The following is an 18,446-nucleotide window of genomic DNA, read 5'->3' as shown; positions in this document are numbered from 1 at the left end:
ACTAAAGCGCCATAATACTTAACTCTAAGTTAAGAGCATGGTCATGGACAAATTCTGTCGTGATACAAAAAGCCAACTGGATTAGGACCTCGCTAGGGTTAGGAAAGATGAATCTGGCCTGAGCACTGTAGTCTGAGATCTATAGTGAAATATTCACAGGAGAGCCACCCGGCAAGCTTAATGTATCTCTTACTGTGTCCAAACAAAATAACTAATATTAAAAAGCAGAATTAAGATGTGAATTAAGGGGCTGGAGCGATAGCACAGCGGGTAGGGCGTTTGCCTTGCACGGCGGCCGACCCGGGTTCTAATCCCAGCATCCCATATGGTCCCCTGAGCACCGCCAGGGGTAATTCCTGAGTGAAAAGCCAGGAGTAACCCTGTGCATCGCCGGGTGTGACCCAAAAACCAAAAAAAAAAAAAAGATGTGAATTAAGGGGCTGGAGTGATAGCATAGCAGGTAGGGCGTTTGCCTTGCACGCAGCCAACCCGGGTTCAAATCCCAGCATCCCATATGGTCCCCTGAGCACCGCCAGGAGTGATTCCTGAGTGCAGAGCCAGGAGTAACCCCTGTGCATCGCTGGGTGTAACCCAAAAACAAAAAAAAAACAAAAAAAAGATGTGAATTAAGTTACTGGATCTGCCCTTGAGCCTGATCGTGATCAGGAAGGGCTTTGATACGTTGACTGCGCTACCCCAATAGCAGGGAGTTGGAGAGAGACCAGGGAGACCAAGGCAGCAAGGGGGAGCAGGAAGAGACCAGGAAGGGGACAGGAGGAGCCGGGAATGGGGGGCTCAGTGAGACTGGAACAGGCGCATGGGGAGAATGGAATAAACGGCAACTGATCACCAACCAGCCTGGCCCTCGTTTCCTCCTTCGTCTGCCCCTGGCATCGGCCGTCCCGGGAGGGGAAGCGGCCCAAGACCGCCAAACACAGGCCGTGACAGAGAGTCTCGGGACTCCCAATCGCCCGGTGATTACACAGTAAGGTACTTTGGTAAGCACTGCATGTGACCAGCCCCAGTTCAGTCTACAGCAGCACACGTGGCTCTCCTGAGGAGTTCCGGGTGGGAGAACTCGACCGACCCTCTCTCAGAATACCGCCTGTGACACGAAATCACATGGAGAGAGGACAATGGTGACGAAGTTAATTATATGGCAGTCGTGGAAATGTGTTTTTGCGGTCCATAACGTGGTAACAGCTCAGCAGGTGGCACAGCCCGTTCTGATAACCAGGAGTCCCTGCTTTGTACTCTGAGAACTCTGGGTGCAAACCGTACTGGAGTTATCTGCAGCAAACACAGTGGCGGGGACGCCTGCGTCTGCTAACGCAGCCTACAGCCACAGGGGAAGGAGCTGCCAAACAGAAGTTGAAGGACGGGGAAGCTACGGATGCCAACTCCTTCCCCTCGAACTCACAGACGGAGTTGCTTATGTGAAAGGAAGGAAGAAAGGGAGGCCCCAGGATGCGCTGAGCAGCCCCTAAAGCATGTTTGGACACCTTCTGGCACTCGAGAGGCCCCGAGTGTGAGTCCCGGTGCCTCACTCCTCCCGAGCACTGCCAGGTCAGAGGAGCAGGAGATCGCCAGGCCGGCCGGGCAAGACCAGGGATGGGAGGCAGCCCTGCGGCACCCTGAGCACTCTCTAGGGAGCAGCGAGGGCTCCCCAAATCAGCATATTTACAACACTGCTGGGAATGACCTAGAGAGAGGAAAGAATCCGAGAAAGGGAGGGCCAATGGAGGAGACAGGGCTAGGCTGGACAGCACCGGGACCCCCCCCCCCCCCCACACACACACACACACTGGAAAGGAGAGATGCAAGTGGGGGCCATGCTTGGGGTACCAGTGTGGATCTGGTGGTGAAAATATGAAGCAGAGGGGGCCAGAGCGAGAGCACAGTGGGTAGGGCGTTTGCCTTGCACGCGGCCAACCCGGGTTCGATCCCCGGCATCCCATATGGTTCCCTGAGCACCGCCAGGGGTAATTTCTGAGTGCAGAGCCAGGAGGAACCCCTGAGCATCGCTCGGTGTGACCCAAAAAGCAAAAAAAAAAAAAAAAAAGAAAGAAAGAAAATATGAAGCAGCATCTACTCTCACTGGAGGGAAGAGTGAGATGGGGAGGGAGGTGTGCAGAAAGACAGACAATGGGCGGGAAATAAAATTTCTACATCAAAAAAAGGATTTGGGGGGTTTGTTTTGTTTTGTTTTTTGCTTTTTGGGTCACACCCAGTGATGTTCAGGGGTTTCTCCTGGCTCTGCACTCAGGAATTACCCTGGTGGTGCTTGGGGGACCCTATGGGATGCCGGGGATTGAACCTGGGTTGGCTGCGTGCAAGGCAAATGCCGTACCCACTGTGCTATCGCTCTAGCCCCTAGAAAAAGGATCTTTGGAACCAGAGAGATAGCATATCTGATAGCACAGCAGATAAGATGCTTGCCTTACACACCTGGCAAGCCTGGTTGACCCCAGGACTGATCCCTGAGCGCAGAGCCAAGACAGAACCCTAAGCACTGCTGGGCGTGAACCAAAAACAAAACAAAAGAAAAAATACGAGGGCTCAAGCAATAGCACAGCTGGTGGGGCACTTGCCTTGCATGTGCCCAGCCAGGTTCAATCCTTGACATCCCATATGGTCCCAGAGCACCGCCAGGAGTAATTTCTGAGTGCAGAGCCAGGAGGAACCCCTGAGCATCACTGGATGTAGCAAAACACAAAAACAAAACTCGAAGACCTGGGTTGGACACCAATAGGTGTCCCTGTTCTTCCAATCAGGAAATGAGTCCAGGCAGGGGGCCCCTGAGGAGTGTGGGGGGAGGAGGAAGGGAGCCAGGGAAAAAGGAGTCCCAGGTGCCCTTTCAGACAAAGTCAAAGGCATTGCTAAGAAGAATTCCAGGTTGGGGCTAGAGCAATAGCACAGCGGGGAGGGCATTTGCCTCGCATGAGGCCAACCCGGGTTCGAGTCCCAGCATCCCATAGGGTCGCCTGAGCACCACCAGGAGTAATTCCTGAGTACAGAGCCAGGAGTAACCCCTGTGCATCACCAGGTGTGACCCAAAAAGGAAAAAAAAAAAATGCCAAGAGAAAAAGGTCCAGCATTTATGGAGGTTCTGCACTATGATAAGAGAAGCGAAGGGTTGGGGCTGAAGCAATAGCACAGCGGGGAGGGCGTCTGCCTTGCACGCGGCCGACCCGGGTTCAAATCCCAGCATCCCATATGGTCCCCTGAGCACCGCCAGAAGTAATTCCTGAGTGCAGAGCCAGGAGTCACCCCTGTGCATCGCCAGGTGTGACCCAAAAAGAAAAAAAAAAGAGAAGCGAAGGGTTAAAGCAGACTGAAGGGCACCAGGGACAGCTGGAGCTGGTCATGGCCAGGACAGTCGGTCTGGAGCCCTGAGCTGGTGACGATAAAGCATTCCTGGTCCTTGGTCTGACTGCAGCATACTCCAATTCTTTTTTGAAGATAAAACCATAGACCAGAGGGCTGGAGCAATAGCACAGCGGGTAGGGCGTTTGCCTTGCACGCGGCCAACCCGGTTCTAATCCCAGCATCCCATATGGTTCCCTGAGCACCGCCAGGGGTGATTCCTGAGTGAAGAGCCAGGAGTAACCCCTGTGCTTCGCTAGGTGTGACCCAAAAACCAAAAAAAACAAAAAATTAAAAAAAAAAAAAAAACACCATAGACCAGAGTGATACAGCCTGAAGAGCCTGGCGAGGGCCAGGGAGAGCACTCAGGGCTGGGTGCGTGCTGGGTGCGTGCTCTGCAGGCAAGAGCCCCTGGCATGCAAAGCGTGTCCCCTCCCCACCAAGCGCCAAGCCAGTAGCAGCCCCGGCACCCACAGATGTGACTGAGAAAGAAAACAAAACCCTAACACCCGTGTCACATTATCCAACTGGCTGACCCGTCCTCGTATGCCGCCTGGGCTTCCAGAACCCCTTTCTCAGGACTTCCCAAGCTCAGAATCATCCGCAGAAACGAAGGTGCAGCCCAGCAGAGCCGGGAGCAAACAGCCGGCCAGAGTCCCGACCTCAGCCAGGACAGCGCGCCGTGCCAGCAGGAGAACCAAGTGGAAGCTCCGCCCCAGCTGGGGCCTGAGAGGACCCCGCCTCCTCGCCTGGCGGAGACCCGCGCTCGGGACCCGCGCTCGCTCGGTCCCCACAGTCACCCGGCCAAGCCCGGCCCGGGAAGCCGGAGAAGCTTCCAGACCTAGTGGCACTGGTGCTCACCGGGAGAGCTGGGGGTGCTCTCTCCAGGAAGAGCCCCTTGCGGACGGAAGGAAAGCCCCGCTCAGATCCAGCACCCACGACTGCCACCCCCAGGCCCCAGGAGGAAGAGTTCGACCGTGCAGCGCCCAAACGCTCCTCTCCCACGAGACCCCATCACCAGTGACTGAACAAGAGCAGGCGGGGGCTGGGGCCCACTCGGGAACATCAGCCTGTCCCGCATCGAGGCCAAGGGGTCTGTGCCCAGCACTGCCCCACAGCCACAGCAAAATGTGCGACCCCCAGAAAGCACCACCAGAGAAGGAACGTGCAAGTACCACAACTAACACGCGGGCACGGCACCAAAAGCAAACAAACGGGGCCTCCGGCCGCCACAGCCGCAGCGACAGATGGGACAGGGGGAAGCATGCAGTCCAACTGGCTGTGGAGGTTTTCTTCAGTGCCCGGCGAGAAGCGGCCAGTTTCTCAAGCAAGCTGCTACTCGCCCCGTGACCGCACAGGAAAGAAGTCACGTGAGCAGTGGAAGAAAACTAAAACCCACTGAATAAAATCAGGGGCTCAAAGCGCTGGACAGAGTATGGGGTGGAAGCGCATGCCCAGGAGGTAAATGAACTCCCACTTACTCTCCAGTTCAGGTCATGGTTGACGGGGTTTTCACACACAGTGAAGAGGCACCCCAAAGACTTTCAAAAACTCTAATGCTGGGGCTGGAGCAATAGGACGGCAAGGAGGGCGTTTGCCTTGCACGCGGCCGGCCTGGGTTCGATTCCCAGCATCCCATACGGTTCCCTGAGCACCACCAGCCTGAGTCAATGAGCCAGGAGAGACCCCTGTGCATTGCTGGGCGTGACCCAAAAAAGCAAAAGAAAAACAAAACAAAACAAACAAACAAAAAAAACTCTAAGGCTGTACACTCAGGAGCAGGAAGACAGTCGGGAGGGCATTCGACTTAAATGCAGCCAACCGGGGCTCGATCCCCAGCATCCCACATGGTCCCCCGAGCACTGCCAGGAGTGATTTCTGAGTGCAGAGTCAGAAGCAAACCCTGAGCACCGCCAGGTGTGGCCTCCAAAAATCAAACACCAAACCACTCTAGAGCTGCAGCGGGGAGTGGGTTTGTGTTGCAAGCAGCCGACCTGGGTCCAATCCCTGGCCTGCCCCCACGTATGTGATCCCAGCTGTGAAGCACCACCCCCAGGAGTGACCCCTGGGCACGGCAGGGCACGGCTCCAAATCAAAATACAACAAAACCAAAATCCCCACAAGTTACAAAGGCTGCCCAAGGTGTGCTGAAACCCTGCAATTCTATTTCGGATAACAGAAACAAAAAGTATTCTTTAGACATTGATAAGCTCTAAAGCAAAGTCACGTATCACCTTACCATTGCGAAAAACTTTGTTAAAATCAAAGCCTTGGCTCGCCAGAAAGTCAATGCTTGAGCTCTGAAACAAGAGAAAAGAGAACATACATTTGGGTGGTTTTAGCGACAGGTATGTAAACCAGTAATTCCAGCCGAGCCTACAACAAAATAATCTGACCAAGATACAGCACATCAAAGGTCCGAAGACAAAGGTGTCCTGACTCAAGGCTGCCCGGCAGTCCGTGTTGACTTCAATTATCTGGACCCTTCTACTTGATTAAAAAAAAAAAAAAAAAAAAATTCACGCAGGGCCTGAGAGATAGTACAGCGGGTAGGGCCCTTGCCTGATTGCTGTACTGACTAGAGGCTAGAAAGAGGCATAAAACTGATTTATATCATCTCGGGTTCAAGTGTAGGGTAGCTCACAAGTGCAAATTAAATCAATTAGCCATCCCAAATCAGACTCTCAAAACCCAACTTCTTAGCTGGATAATCCTTTCACATTCAGGGTCAAGACAGAGGGCGGGGAGTCGGGAGAGAGCGGTACAGTGGGTAGGGTGCTTGCCTTGCACGTGGCGGACCCAGGTTCAAGCCCCTGGGTATAATCCCTGGCACAACAAAAATAAGAAGACATATACACACAAACATACACACAAACAGAAAAAAAAAGGAAAGGGAAAAAAAAGAATAAATAACAAATAATGTCAGAGATCTGTCTACTTCCTTTGGAGCTGTATTTCCTATTCAAATTATATGCCCTGTAGGTTACATAATGTGTTTAATGCCATTAAATTTTAAAGCCATTTGAAAACAATTAAAATGGTACGATTTATTCTTTGTATTTTAGCCATCAATTTTTTTAAAAACTCTAAACCAACAGTCTACTTGTGGTTTACCTCTGATTTCCTAAATGTGCCACTTCCACAATTCTAGAGATGAGCATAGCTATCTGGGAGGCAACTTAAGGCATCTGTCAAAAATTAAAATTTAGGCAATGCTGAGAATAAAATCTAGGGCCTCAGACACTATCAGCCCATTTCATCGGAATTCTAAATGCATAAGTCCTATGAGTCACCAATATCCCTGCTTGGAAACCTACCCTAAAGAAATACTCTAGGGGCTGGAGTGACAGCACGGCAGGTAGGGCATTTGCCTTGCACTCAGCCGACCAGGTTCGATTCCCAGCATCCCATATGGTCCCCTGAGCACCGCCAGGAATAATTCCTAAGTGCAAAGCCAGGAGTCCCCCCCACCCCCCAACCAGTGTGCATTTCCAGGTGTGACCCAAAAAGCAAAAAAAAGAAGAAGAAAAATGACATACTCCTGAGCCAGAAGGATGGTACAGTGGGTAGGGCGTTTGGCTTGCACACAGCCTATCCAGGATAGAACCCCAGCATCCCAGATGGCCCCGAGCACCACCAGGAGTGATTCCTGAGTGCAGAACCAGGAGTAACCCCTGAACATTGCAGATGTGGCCTAAACAATTTAAAAAAAAAAAAAATCCTACATTGGAGCTGAAGAGATAGCACAGTGGGTAGTTCATAAGGTTGAGTCAAGTTCAATGCCCGGCTTCCCTTATGATCACTGCAGGAGTAATTTCTGAAGGCAGAGCAAGGAATAACCCCTGAGCATCATTGATTGTGGCCCCAAAACAAACAAACAACAAAAAGGGAAATATTCCCATAGGACCCGAGAGATAATACAGTGGGTAGGGCACATGACTTGTACACAGCTGACTGGGTTAATGCCCGACGTCCCATCTGGTTCCCCAAGGCCACCAGGAGTGATCCCTGAGCAGCAGAGCCAGGAATAAGCCCTTTTCCCGAGTTCAGGCCCAAAAAAATCAAAAAAAACAAAAACAAAACAGTCCTATTATATACGGCACCCTGAAGTGAACTACAGCATTGTTGAAATGAGGACCTAGTGTCTGAGCCTAGTGTCTGAGGCCCTAGATTTTATTCTCAGCATTGCCTAAATGCAGCAATGCAAAGCTTCTAAATGCAAATTAAATGAATTATACATATCCATAGTATGAAATATGAAAACCACGAAATACAATTTACATAAACTATGACGATCAAGATTTTTTTATATCAAAGACAAAAGGTAAAATTATGCACGTATTTAGACATCACCCGCAGGCTTACATACATACACACACAATAAAGGAAGGAAAACAAAAGGGAGGGAAAGAGAGTGACTCCGTTCAACAGGCTGAGTGAGTGCTTTGCATGTGGGAGCCGCCGGCCCCCCCCCCCCCCCCCCCCGCCCCTTCCAGCCCCAGCTGGACACGGTCCCCTGAGCACCAGCAGGGGGCCCCAAAACAAGGGAGTATCTGACAGGGGAGAGAGCTGACAGGACCGGGGCACTGCCACAAGTAGCTTCCAGGCACTTTGTGACCAAAAAAATTTAAAAAAAAAAGAGAAAGAATCTCATTTTTCACTTTGTAAACAGCAGCAATATTCCGATTATTCACAGTTCCATATATTACCTTCCATGAATTCAACTCAATGTTCAGGCAGAAAAAGGGAGAGAAATAAAGACAGATGCATGCCACCATGCCCGTCACCGACCAGGCCACCAGGGAAACCACTCCCCAGCGGGTGGAACTCTGTCAGCCCGTCCCTCCCTGCCGGCCCCGTGGGGAAGCGTCTCACTGGTACCCAGACACTCGCCAAACAACACACTAAGTTGCTTCACCCTCGGATTCTATCAGCGCGCAGGGTGATGCGGGTTTAAATGAACCTGACTGGACACAAAGTGCTCGACTCTCTGCTGACGGAATCTAGAAACTAATTCCCTCGTAAGACACCACCCGGCAGCAGTCAGAGGATCTTAAAACAAAAAAGGCATTTTAAATGGGGATAAGAGGGAGAAAATTCAGATGCATTTATCAGTGCACTGCACGAGGGCACTGTTTTCTTAAACCCTTTGTTTGCTTCCAGACTACAGAGGACTGTAGTTTTCACCCCTTGCCCATCAAGCACTTGACTCCATCCCGTCTTTGAGTCTATCAGATCTCTTCTTTCCTATTTTTTTAGTGGAGTAACTTAGTTTTAATGAATAAAATTTACTTAGAAAGACATGAGGGTAGAATTATTTTATTCTTGTTTGTGTGTTTGTTTTTCGGTTATACCAGGCAGTACTCATAGGGTAGAGCGATACCATAAAAAAAAAAATAAAATAAAATAAAATGAAAAAGAAAGACATGAGGGGAGAGAAAGAAAATGTGTTCGAGAGAGACAACAGGCTTCTCCAGGGTAGAAAAATCCAGCACAGAGACAGACCAGGCCCTTCCGCCAGCAAGCTAAGACATAGATACGTGCGGGAGGGAGAACACGGGCTTGAAGAAGCCAGCCTGGACCTTTCTGTCAAAAGCGGCTGGCATCTCTGACTACTCCAGGTGGAACCATGCGATGGCTCAGGACAGTGGCTGAAGTTCTTCTGATCTGTTTCTAAGACATTTCACAAAATCATCTTTTTTATTTATTTATTTATTTTTTAAGTTTTTGGAGCACACCTACTGGCGCCTCAAGTTTACTCCTGGCTCTCCACTCAGGGATCACTCCTGGTGGTGCCGAGGGGCATACGGGGTGCTGGGGAGCAAACCTCGTTTTTTTTTCTTTTGCTTTTTAGGTCACACCTGACAATGCATAGGGGTTACTCCTGGCTTTGCACTCAGGAATTACTCCTGGCAGTGCTCAGGGGACCATATGGGATGCTGGGAATCGAACCTGGGTCGGCCGCGTGCAAGGCAAACGCCCTACCCGCTGTGCTATCGCTCCAGCCCCAAACCCTGGTTTGCTGTATGCAAGGCAAATGCCCTCCCCACTGTACGACCACTTGAGCGTGACTGTTGTTTTATTTGGGGGCCACATCCAGCAGTGCTCAAGAATTACTCCTGGTTCTGTGCTCAGGGATCATTTCTGGAGAGCTGGGGGCGGGGGGAACCACCTTAGCTCTCTGTCTACACTACCTCTCCTGCCCTTTATTTGTATGGATCCTTTAGAACACACTCTCATCCCTGAGGGCTCTAATTTCCACTGTGCTAAAACATGAGACCCACTGTAATTAACGTGAGTGTTAATTACTAACCCTTAGGTTAATTACAGTGGAGTTCCTGTAATTAACGATTCTTAAAACCATGAACCCCACTGTAAATAACTGTCTTCTACTGGTACTGCTGGAAAACTAAATTCAAATAAATTCACAGTCTATTTTTCTCTTCTGAGTATCAAAAAAATACCACTGACATTCCCAATACTAAGATGACTGGTGAAGAGAACTGTTAAGGGACCGGAGCGACAGCACAGCGGGGAGGGCGTTTGCCCTGAACTCGGCTGACCCGGGTTCAATCCCTCGCATCCCATCTGGTCCTGCAAGCACCACCAGGAGTGATTCCTGAGTGCAGAGCCAGCAGTAAGCCCAGCAGTAACGCCGGGTGTGACCCAAAAAGCAAAAAAAAAAAAAAAAAGAAGAAGACAGAGAACTGTTAAGTGATTTCAGGGTTAAAAAAAAAAAATCAATTCTGGTTGATCTACCAAATTGAACAAACAGACCAAAATTACCTTCTCCATTCCTTTTCTACCCCAGGTCGATGATTAACTCTCAATATCACTGGTTTGCCACCTGCCTTACTGCAGAAGGAACACGGCGAGACTGAGTTCCTCATGTTTCCCCTCCAGGCCTTCTTTTGTTTTTGTTTTTTTTTTTTGCTTTTTTTGGTCACACTGGCAATGCACAAGGGCCACTCCTGGCTCTGCACTCAGGAATTACCCCTGTCAGTGCTCAGGGGACCATATGGGATGCTGGGAATCGAACCCGGGTTGGCCGCATGCAAGGCAAACACCCTCCCCGCTGTGCTATCTCTCCAGCCCCCCTCCAGGCCTTCTTAACTGCATCACCCCTTAGATGCCAGAGAAGGATGAGACTGGCAAGATTCAAGAGATCTAATGATGCCACAGGGAGAGAATATGGGGCCCAGGATTATAAGGGAGAAAAGATTACCACTCATCTTTAATCACAGGGCCTGGGCCACCGATCCACATCCCACTTACCCATGATAACAGACAATCAAGATGGCTGAGGGGAAACTGGTATTTACTGTGTCTCAACCACACTCGGCCACCATGGCCTGACGGGGATAGCATCAGGTGAACCTTGTGGGCTCACAAAGTTAGCTCTCACCTCCTGAGGATTAAAGAGTTATCTTTGAGGCCCGAGCAGGGGGGAAGGGGGGGCATTTGCCTTGCACAAGGCCAACCAGGGTTCAATCCCCAGCATCCCGTATGGTCCCCCAGCACCGCCAGGAGTAATTTCTGAGTGCAGAGTCAGGAGTAACCCTTGAGCATCACGGGGTATGGCCCAAAGACAAAAACCAGTAATAACAATAAGTCAGTTGTCTATGATCCACCCTGGCTTCCCGACGTGGTAAAGGAAGCTGAAGAAAAGGAATCACACATTTGTCACTGAGTCCTTTCGGGGTTCTCTCTTCTAGGAGAGGACACACACATATTCAGGTTTTTTTCAGGAATTAAAGTTCTACCCTTGGAGGTAGATGCAAGGACAACTGGCATGGAGAGAAGCCTATAGTCCTAATCTACAGGAACAATTCAGATCCATGGTTTTTTCTGTTGGCAGGCTGGGTATTTTGGTTTCGTTTGGTTTTGGGGACATACCTAGCAATGATGAAGGTTACCTTACTCCTGGCTTTCTGGAATTACTCTTGGCGATACTGAAGGGATTATATAGGATGGCAGGATACTGATGTACTATTTCTCCGGCCCCTGGAGCTATGATACTAAAATCTCGGTGGGCCAGAGAGATGGCTCACAGGGCTAGTATACATGCTTTGCGGGCAGGAGGCCCAGGTCTGAGCCCCAGCACCACATGGCACCGCCAAACACTAAGCCCGAAGAAGCCCCTGAACACCATCGCAGAACAAACCAAAAAAAAGAGGGGTCAGCGAGATAGTACAGAGGATAAGGCATTTGCCATGCATGCTGTCAACTCCTGTTCAGTTCCTGGCACCACATGGACCCAAATGGGGAAAAAAAAGCCAACATACATACATATATATATATATATATATATATATATATGAATAGAAATGGGAGTGTATTCCTTTATCAGTGTTTGAAATTATTTGTTATACTAGTCAAGAAGGGCTGGATCGATATCACAGCGACAGGGCATTTGCCATGCACGCAGCCGACCCGGGTTCAATTCCTCCGTCCCTCTCAGAGAGCCCGGCAAGCTACCAAGAGTATCCCGCTCTCACAGAAGAGCCTGGCAAGCCACCCATGGCATATTCGATAAGCCAAAAACAGTAACAACAAGTCTCACAATGGAGATGTTACTGGTGCCTGCTCGAGCAAATTGATGAATGGGTAACAGTGCTACAGTGCTATATACTTAAAACCTCAAATACAACTACATTATATTGAGCAAAGGGCTCAAATTCTGTTTTACTAACAATAAAGTAAATGTTAACATCCATGTCCCTCTCACTCCTGGATTCATTTTTATTTTTTTTTTCTTTTTGGGTCACACCCGGCAATGCACAGGGGTTACTCCTGGCTCATGCACTCAGGAATTACTCCTGGAGGTGCTCGAGGGACCACATAGGATGCTGGGAATTGAACCCGGATGGGCCGCATGCAAGGCAAATGCCCTACCTGCTGTGCTACTGCTCCAGCACCTCATTTTTATTCTTGAACGAAAGGGGTGGAGACTAAGTTCTCCTCTTATAATCCTAAAACTGAAGGTCAGACAGAAGTGAAATGATGTGCCTGAAGTCATTGGTGGAGCTTAATTTCAGAGAGAACTCTGGTTTGACCCTTCTGCACCCTCTCCTCAGCAATTCACAAAAGCAGAAAACTCAGCAACAAACCTGGCAAACAAATTTGACATCTGGTGAGGATCTGTTGAAGGGCTTCGGGAAAACGTAGAAGTTGAATGATTTTGTTACATACCTGAGGAAACAAGATGAAAGAGACTTAGGAGCGTCATACAAGGCAGCCACAAGGGAATCCCCACCCTGGTTCAAACAACCTACTTTGAATCTGCGTGGTCATATTTAAAAGTGCAAAGGCCAAACTGAAACAGCAAGAAGTCCATGGAATGCTGAAAGGGGGAGATAAAACTTGTGTCAGAAAGCTGATGATTAGACATGAGCAAGACCAGCCTTAACCGGGTGGGCTTTTAGATTACCCAACTAGATTCTGGCGGAGTACTCCCACTTAGAAAAGGTTCTAGATTACTGATGAGCATTATTCATTGACATACATTTCTCTTTTTTTGACATGCATTTCTTAATTTTTTCCCCCAATTACGTCTCCATTCCCCACCCACAGGGCATTAAGTAGGTGTATTTCAAAATGACTAAACTGACCCCAGCAGGGCCAAGGAGATGGCTCAAGGGGCCAAGAGAGCACATGCATGAATGCACTTGAGAGCCAAGTTCAATCCTGGACACTGTAAGGTCCTCAAAGCGCTATTGGGGATGCCATCCTTCAATTAGTCAAATTACCACTGAAAATACTACACCGCTTGCGTCTTCCAGCAAATAATTATCTTTGCAGTTTGGGGTATCACTAAATATCCCTTCATATGCAGTGGTTGATAAGTTAACATGTAAACTAAATTTTACTATCTGTGATCAAATATAAGGAAGAGCAACATAGAGGAATGGAAGATTTTTCCAGCCCTCTGTCTTACCTTTTTGAGCTTCTGATACCTTTCTTCTGGAGTGTCAAAACCATTTGTTAATGCAGTGACTGAAGGTCCGTCACTGATTCCTAGAGTTGAAGAAACAAACAAAAAGAAAATTGAGGGGAGGGGGCTTCGGCCACACCCCAAGATGCTCAGGGCTTACTCCCAAGATCTGTGCTCAGGGAACACTCCTATAAACCCTAAGCAGCAACAGGTGCAGGAACACCCCCACCTCCGCCCCCCAAAAAATTAGGAGGTGCCTAGAGTAGTAATATTCATGAAAATATGAATAATGGTATTGAGAGACTGGAGAGGGAGGAAGTGGGGCGTCACTTCTCAATGGGTCACGTTCGGGAGCCAGGCTGTTAAGGGTGATTCCATGAATGCACTTAATGCCACTGACGTAGGAAAAAAATCACTTTAAAATGTGTTAAGTGTGGGGGCTGGAGCGACAGCACAGCGGGTAGGGTGTTTGCCTTGCACGTGGCCGACCCGGGTTCGATTCCCAGCATCCCATATGGTCCCCCATCTGAGCACCGCCAGGGGTTAATTCCTGAGTGCAGAGCCAGGAGTGACCCCTGTGCATCGCCGGGTTTGACCCAAAAAGCAAAAAAAAAAAAATGTGTAAGTGGGGTTGGTAGACAGCTGGAGGGGCTGGAGTATACCGGAGCCCTGGGCCCCCCCCAGCACCTAACAATGAATGGGGAGCAGCCCTCTTAGCATCACGATGGGCCTCCAAAACCAAACAATGGCCTACAGGCTGGACATGGTGTTATTTCCGCACCCCCCCCCACCCTCCCGCTTCCCGGGGCAACGTGCCCCACGCCGAGGTGGCACCCAAGCCATCATCCCCACCCACCGCCCCCATCCTCAAATTCCAATCTTCCCCTCCTGAACCCCAGATCTGAGCCCTAGGGGGTCCCCAACCTCCCTCCCGCGCGCGCGTGGGTCAGGCCTAGCTTGGGGGCTGCTTTGCAGAGGAAGCCCCTCTCCTTCCAGGTGCACCCCCACCGCCACCCCAGGTGCCCGAGACCCACTGGCGGGGGGGGGTGGGGGGCGGAGGGGGGGAGGAAGCGGCCAGCGCCAGCCCCCCGGGGAGCTGGCAGCCCCCGGGCAGGGGTGGGGGGTACCTGAAAACTCCCCATCGATGGCGAAGAAGTCCGCCTCCTCTATGGCCTGGTACACTTTGGGAAGGTTACTCTTAAAATCTGCGGAGAAACCGAGAGAGATGCTGAGCGGCGGGCAGTGCCCCGCGGGGACCCCGGGGCGGGGGGGGGGGGGAGGAGGCGGGGCCGGGGGTCGCGCGCGCGCGCGGGGACGCGTCAGGACCCGGCGGGGGTCGAGTCCCCGAGGGGGGCCTAGCCCGCGGGGGTCCCTTAGGGGTGCACGGGCAGGGCCCAGCCCGGCACGCTGCGCTTTCCATATGAAAAGGGGCCCGGGGCGGGCTGGGCTCGGGCCGAACCCCCCGAGGAGGCGCGCTGCCGCACGCCGCGGGCTGGGCCCCGCGCGCCGGGGGCCGGGGAGCCGGGGGGCCGGGGGCAGTCCCGGGGGCGCACGGTGGGCACGCACTGCTCCGAATGATCTCCATCCCGCCGCGTGGCCCGGCCCGGGCCCGCCTCAGCCGTTCCGCTCGGCGAGTCGCGCGGCGCCCGCGGCGGCAGCCCCGACCGCGGCGGCGACTTCCGGAAACAGCGCGCGCCGGCTCGCGTCACGTGCGCCGCGTCACGGCGGGGGCGGGGCTAGACTCGGAAGAGGGCGGGGCCATGGCGGTCTCCATGGGCGGGGCCTGACTCGCCAGCGGGGCCGGACGCAGAAGGGGGCGGGGCGGGAGGTCTGCGGGACGGGGCCTGACGCTGCAGGGGGCGGGGCCTGACGCTGGAGGGTGGGGGCCAGGGGACGTTCCCCCCCCCGCGCGGGGCGTGGCCTGATTTGGGAGCGCCTTTGGGGCTTTCGAAGTTTTCCCAGCTGGACCGTTCAGCCCGCGCGCGGTGATTTCCCGGGCTCGCGGTCTAGCAGGGGTGCGGGTGACAGTGATGAAGAGCGGACGCACGTTTCCTGTTCTCCGTGCAACCTAACTTGGGCTAGTAGGGGAGAGGCAGGAAGGAATCAAATTTGCCACGTGGAAACAGGATCCTCCTTGTTGCCAAAAGCAGAGATAGGCGCGTTCCGGAGGGGAGGCTGGAGGAGGAGCCAGATGACCAGAGTGCAGCAGGGACTTGCCTTGACGTGTGGCCGGCCCTGATTGCGTCCTCAGCGCCGCTTATGGTCCCCTGGACCCTGCCAGGAATGATCCCCCAGCACGGCCGAGAGTGGCAAAAAAGATAAAAGGCAGAGGGGGTCTGGAGAACACTGTTGGAGATTGCGTGGGAGCATTGTATGCATGAAACCCTGCCATTCCCAGTATTATAAGTCGGGGCCTGAGGATAGCACAGCAGCTGGGTTTGTTCCCCGACCCAAAATAGTGCCCCAAGTCGGCTCGGGGGTGTTGGTGAGTTCAAGGCCTGATTCCTGAGCGAAGAATCAGGAGTTAGCCCTAAGAGTGGGTTCCAAATTGGGGGTGGGGAGGAACATTGTAAATCATGGTGCCTGGATCAAAATATAAATTTAAGGGCTGGAGAAATAGAAGAGTAGATGAGGTGCTTCTGCCTTGCACATGGACTGCAAAATTTGATCTCCCGCCCCACACGTAGTCCCTTATGGTCCCCTGAGCCTGCCACGTGTGAACCCTGAGCTCAAAGCCAGGAGTTAAGTCCTAAGCACAGTTCTGGCCCAAAAAGAAAAAATAAATAAATAAAGGAAATGACAGGGTGACTGAGGTAACTCAGTGACATAGCTCTTGCCTTGCAGACCTGAGGCCAGATGCGTGGCACCAGCCCTTATACTAATTGTGATCCTGATTCTGGCAGCACCGCCTTTTTTTTTTTTTTTGGCTGTGGGGCAGGGCGGGGCTGCAACTGGCAGTGCTCACCACTCATTCCTAGCCCTGGCCTTGAACACAGCAGACCCAGATTCAATCCCTAGCACCACATAGGTCCCCCAAGACCTGCCAGGAGTGATTCCTGAGCACAGAGCCAGGAGTAAGCCCTGAGCGTTACTGGGTGTGACCCCCAAACAAAGATTTCATGAGACTGATGAAGTAATTTTTTTTTTAATAAGACACCAAAAGCACAGCAATAATAAATCGGAAAGTAGATAGACTACATCAAAACTTGACAAAATTAAAACATGTATCCTCAAGCACTATTTATCAGGTGAAAACATTCTATAGAATGAGAAAAAAACATTTGCAAATCATAGTTCTAATAAAATATAACAATTTATATTCAATATTTTATGAGTTCATGCAACTCAACAGGTCAAAAACAAGCAGCCCCATTTAAAAACAAAACACTTGAACAAACATCTGCAAAGAGGATATATCTGCAAGGCCTACAAATCTATAAAAAAATGCTCACATCACTAAAAATTATGAGATATGCCCATTAGACAATAAATTGAAATCTCCATGCATGGCCAGTGAAAAGGTAAAAGGTATAACCACTGTAGAAAAGAGAATGATGATTCCTAAATTAAAAACAGAATTATCTGGAGAAAGGATTGAAATGAAGGCTCTGCCTATGGGAGTAAAGGGTTCAGTTCTCAGCATCTCACACTCCCAACTCCCAAGTTGGTCAGGAGTGACCCCCTTCCTCCACCCAGCACCTCTCAGGAAGCAGCCCAACCACCTCTCCACACTTGGTGTGTCTCAAAAACAAAACACTAGAGGGCCAGATGAGCCAAAGAAGATAGCACAGGGGGTAAGGCGCTTAGAGCCTTGCAGCTGACCCAAGTTTGATCCCTGGCATCCCGTATGATTCCCCAGAGTACTGCCAGGAATGATTCCTGAGTGTAGAGCCAGGAGTAAGCCTTGAGCATCGCTGGGTGTGCCCCCCCAAAAAAAAATAAATAAATAGAGGGCCAGAGCCATAGTACAGTGGGCAGGGGGTTTGCCTGACATAGCTGGCCCAGGTTCCATCCCCAGCATCCCTTATAGTCCCCTGAACCTGCCAAGAGTGATTCCTGAGTCCAGAGCCAGGACTATGTTCTGTGACCAGGAGTAAATCCTGAGTCCCAAATGCAAACAAAAAACCCAAGAATTATTGAAAACAAAGGTTTGAATAGGTATAGCCAGACCTCTGTACCAGTGGTTCCATGTCTATGGATTCAACCAACCTAGACTGAAAAAATGCCATGTTCTAGAGGCTCTAGCAGCAGAGCACAGACCTTGCATGTATGAAACCTGGGTTCAATTGTGCGCATGCGCGCACACACACACAAACATACACATACACAATAGCAACAACAAAAACTATGCTCTAGTTAGGTTTTAAGTTTGTACTAAAATAGGTGGGGGCTGGAGCTACAGCACAACGGGTAGGGCGTTTGCCTTGCATACAGCCAACCGGGTTCGATTCCCAGCATCCCATATGGTCCCCCGAGCACCGACAGAAGTAATTCCTGAGTGCAGAGCCAGGAATAATCCCTGTGCATCTCCGGGTATGACCCAAAAAAGCAAAAGTAAACAGAGCCTGGCAAGCTACCCGTGCGTATTGGATATGCCAAAAACAATAACAATAAGTCTCTCGATGAGAGACGTTACTGGTGCCCGCTCAAACAAATCCATGAGCAAAGAGATGACAGTGAAATAAATAAATAATAAAATAAAATAGGTGGGTTCACACAAGGCAAGTACCGTAAGCCCTGAACTAGCCTTCACCCAAACATTTCATTTGCGGGGTGGGCAGTTGGGGATAGCTGGGAGGTGGAACACTTGTGGTGCTCGGGGCTTACTCCTGCCTAGTTCTGTGCTCAAGTTCATTCCTATTGGGGCTCCCAAGATCATGTACGTGCCAGGGATCAAACTGGCTGCAGCAAGGCAATCACTCAATTGTCTTAACTCTTACTATCTCTCCTGCCTCAGAATTATTTTTTGAATTATTTTGTGGGGGGGCCACACTGGCGGTACTCAAATCTTAACCCTGCCTCTATGCTCAACAACCACTCCTAGCAGGCTCAGGGGACCATTTGGGCCAGAGATTGAAGGAAGGCCAGGTTGGCTGTGCGCAAAGCAAGTGCCCTATCCACTGTCCTATCGCCCCAGCCCCTCTCC

The 18,446-nt window shown here is 50.9% G+C and overlaps 1 protein-coding gene across 1 annotated transcript in view; it reads right to left on the bottom strand.

The window, feature by feature from the left end:
- Positions 1 to 14,999, bottom strand: part of PARN (poly(A)-specific ribonuclease) — a 109,264-nt gene extending 94,265 nt beyond the window's left edge. Inside the window, exons 1-6 of the mRNA XM_055136227.1 lie at positions 14,867 to 14,999; positions 14,428 to 14,505; positions 13,304 to 13,383; positions 12,642 to 12,709; positions 12,477 to 12,558; positions 5,606 to 5,666 (exon numbers count right to left, since the gene is read on the bottom strand). Of these exons, the coding sequence (XP_054992202.1) occupies positions 5,606 to 5,666; positions 12,477 to 12,558; positions 12,642 to 12,709; positions 13,304 to 13,383; positions 14,428 to 14,505; positions 14,867 to 14,885 (388 nt within the window). The 5' untranslated portion in view covers positions 14,886 to 14,999. The remainder of the gene's footprint in view (positions 1 to 5,605; positions 5,667 to 12,476; positions 12,559 to 12,641; positions 12,710 to 13,303; positions 13,384 to 14,427; positions 14,506 to 14,866) is intronic.
- Positions 15,000 to 18,446: the final 3,447 nt, after the last annotated feature.

This window comes from Sorex araneus, chromosome 4, assembly GCF_027595985.1.
Source record: "Sorex araneus isolate mSorAra2 chromosome 4, mSorAra2.pri, whole genome shotgun sequence".
NCBI classification, from domain to species: Eukaryota; Metazoa; Chordata; class Mammalia; order Eulipotyphla; family Soricidae; genus Sorex; species Sorex araneus.
The sequence above is the reverse complement of the archived record's forward strand: the minus strand, read 5'-3'. Positions and strand labels throughout refer to the sequence as shown.